The following is a 2,574-nucleotide window of genomic DNA, read 5'->3' on the forward strand; positions in this document are numbered from 1 at the left end:
ACTGTACTTAAGAAGTATTTGTATTTCATGAATTATATTATTAGATTTGGCCGCAGCCCTCAGATAGATTTTTATTTTGTAGAAAAGCTTTGTGCAGCCTTGACATATGTATATAAATTGAAACAGCTGGACTAGTGCATCCTAAATTTAACATACATTCATTATTTTAATACAATAGTCATTTCTGCAGTTTTTGGGGAGGTCACCTCCTAATAAATGTCATTACAGAAAATCTAAGTGCTCATTTTAAATCAGTACTTTTAAGTGTCACTTTGTGGTACTTTATACAACACTACTATAACCAAACTATCTCTTAACCCACTGGCAGATATTAGTGAAACACTCAGAACGTAAATAGTGCTGGTACCTCTACAACTCATCAACATTTGAAATCAACCAAAATCAAGATGGCCACCATGACTTATCAACTTTAACCATTTATTGGGCTAAATTTGGCGTGGTACAAGCTGAGGGTCATCCTCATAATAAAATCTCAGGGCTAGTATTAAATGAGACTAAAACTGCTTTTACTTCTCAGCATAAGATAATTTTAGTTTTAAAGACTTAATAATTAAAACTTGCACGTGTCCACATTCTTACCATTGCCTTTTTTTTCATCTTCATGTCCTCAGGTGGAATCCAATCCCTTCCCCTTTAATTACGTGTCCAACTACGCTGTCTCTACTGAAGTAGCATCCATGGAGTTTCACACAGAAAACGGCACCCACATCCCCATCTCTGAACTGGATGACAGCATGGCCATCACTGTTACTGTGAACAACGGCAGCAGCAGAGAAGCAGGTGCTGAGAGTTCTGGCATCGGCGGAGCCCCCGTAGCCGCCTCGGTTAACGTCAGCCGCTGTGACTCTGTGATCATCAGGGTCAGCGCAGGAAACAGCAACAAGCAGGCCGGGCTGTTTGTGTTGCTTAACTTCACTGCTATAGAAGGCAAGCACATGCAGAACAACTTCAACATGTTCATCTTTTTTTGTTTTGTTACAAGACGTTTTCTGTTAGAGTTGATGTTAGTTTAAAATACAACAGTAGTCTTCTTTCCCCGTTTAATACTTGAATGTTTTTATTGACAGAGCTGTCCCTGTGTGTTCAGGCTGTTTTAAAGCAGCACTTTCAGCTGTAGATCAATAAAACCCATTACATGCTGCTTTCTTTGTACCACAGGTGCTATATACCCCTCCCCTTTCAATACTAGTAATAAAGTCAGTGACAATTTTGAGCAGGTCTACTGTTTTGTAACAGCTATAAATGTTAGAAATTAATTTTAAATTTCATATTCATTATAGATGATTGAGCTCTATTTTTAACGTATAAAATAGCCTGGATTGGGTATTTAGTAGCACTTGAAAAATTGCTTCATTCTTGTCCTAATTGACTTTGGAACTTACATTTGTATTTTTGTGTTCCTCCTTGCGCTGAATATTTCTGTTCATGTTCATTTTCTATTTTTTTAGCAGACGCGAATGGCGAGGAGAAAAGAGAAAATCTGGAGGAAGAGCCATATGTAACCGCCTACCTTCATTCTAACGATCAACCCAATGAGTTTAACTGCACAGACAGAAAGCAGATCACTCTCAGTATGACCAGAGGGCAAGACCACAAAAAATACAGCTTCTTCCTGTCACCAGAGTAAGAACCCTGTTAATTCACTGAACTGCTAAATAATTTCATATTGAGATGTTATACAGCTTTTGTTTGATAACGTTGATCTTTTATATGCATTTTCTTTCTTTTCCCAGTAAGAAATCAGAACAAAATATATCAATTATTTTTATTTTATTTTTATTTGTATAGTGCCAATACACAACATAAGTCACATGTGCCAAACAAAAAAGTTTTTTTTCCTCAATTTAATGTAAAAATAGATTTTATATCAATTCTAAACTTTATATTTACGATTCAATGCAACAAAATAAACAAATTTAAATGTGAAAGATAACACTCTGGCCTTTTAGCTGTTGACTTTGAGTTGAAAAGCCAGCATTGACCATAAACTACATTTCCCATAATGCACATTGATTTGATTCAATCTGCAAAATGACAGCACCCACCACTAGGTGGAGGTATACAGGATTCATAAAATGGTTGACATAGAAAACCTATAAGCGACATGCACTGACAAGTGTTCCTTAGACGGAATATAAGGCTGTGTCCAAAACGACAGGCCGGGTCCTCCGGAGGACCCAGACTACCCGGTCGCGGCGGGCCGGGTCCTTGGTAGACCGGGAAGACCGGAAAAAAAGAGGCTGTGAATTTGGACGGTCTAGCCTCCCCTCCTTACTCCAGCGTATGTCATGTCACCTAGCAACTGTGACGACGCTAAACAAGCAAACTTAAATCAAAATTAGAAAAATATCAATACATTAGCATTATTAATATCACAAAACTATAAAATTAACTTAAAGGGATCATTTGAAGAACTAATTGACCCGCTGTAGGTTCATGTTTATTTCGCGTTTTTTATGACGAAAAATAATATTTAAAAACATGGCTGTGTCCAAAACGGCAGGACGGGTCCTCCGAAGGTCGAATTTGTCGGCCGCATCGGAGGAGTCTTCG

The 2,574-nt window shown here is 37.8% G+C and overlaps 1 protein-coding gene across 1 annotated transcript in view; it reads left to right on the forward strand.

The window, feature by feature from the left end:
- Positions 1 to 2,574, forward strand: part of pkd1a (polycystic kidney disease 1a) — a gene marked incomplete at its 5' end in the record, with an annotated part of 95,184 nt that overhangs the window by 41,648 nt on the left and 50,962 nt on the right. Inside the window, 2 exon segments of the mRNA XM_014028559.1 lie at positions 633 to 948; positions 1,470 to 1,644. Of these exon segments, the coding sequence (XP_013884013.1) occupies positions 633 to 948; positions 1,470 to 1,644 (491 nt within the window).

The sequence above is a fragment of the Austrofundulus limnaeus genome, unplaced genomic scaffold (assembly GCF_001266775.1).
Source record: "Austrofundulus limnaeus strain Quisiro unplaced genomic scaffold, Austrofundulus_limnaeus-1.0 Scaffold779, whole genome shotgun sequence".
Lineage (NCBI taxonomy): Eukaryota > Metazoa > Chordata > Actinopteri > Cyprinodontiformes > Rivulidae > Austrofundulus > Austrofundulus limnaeus.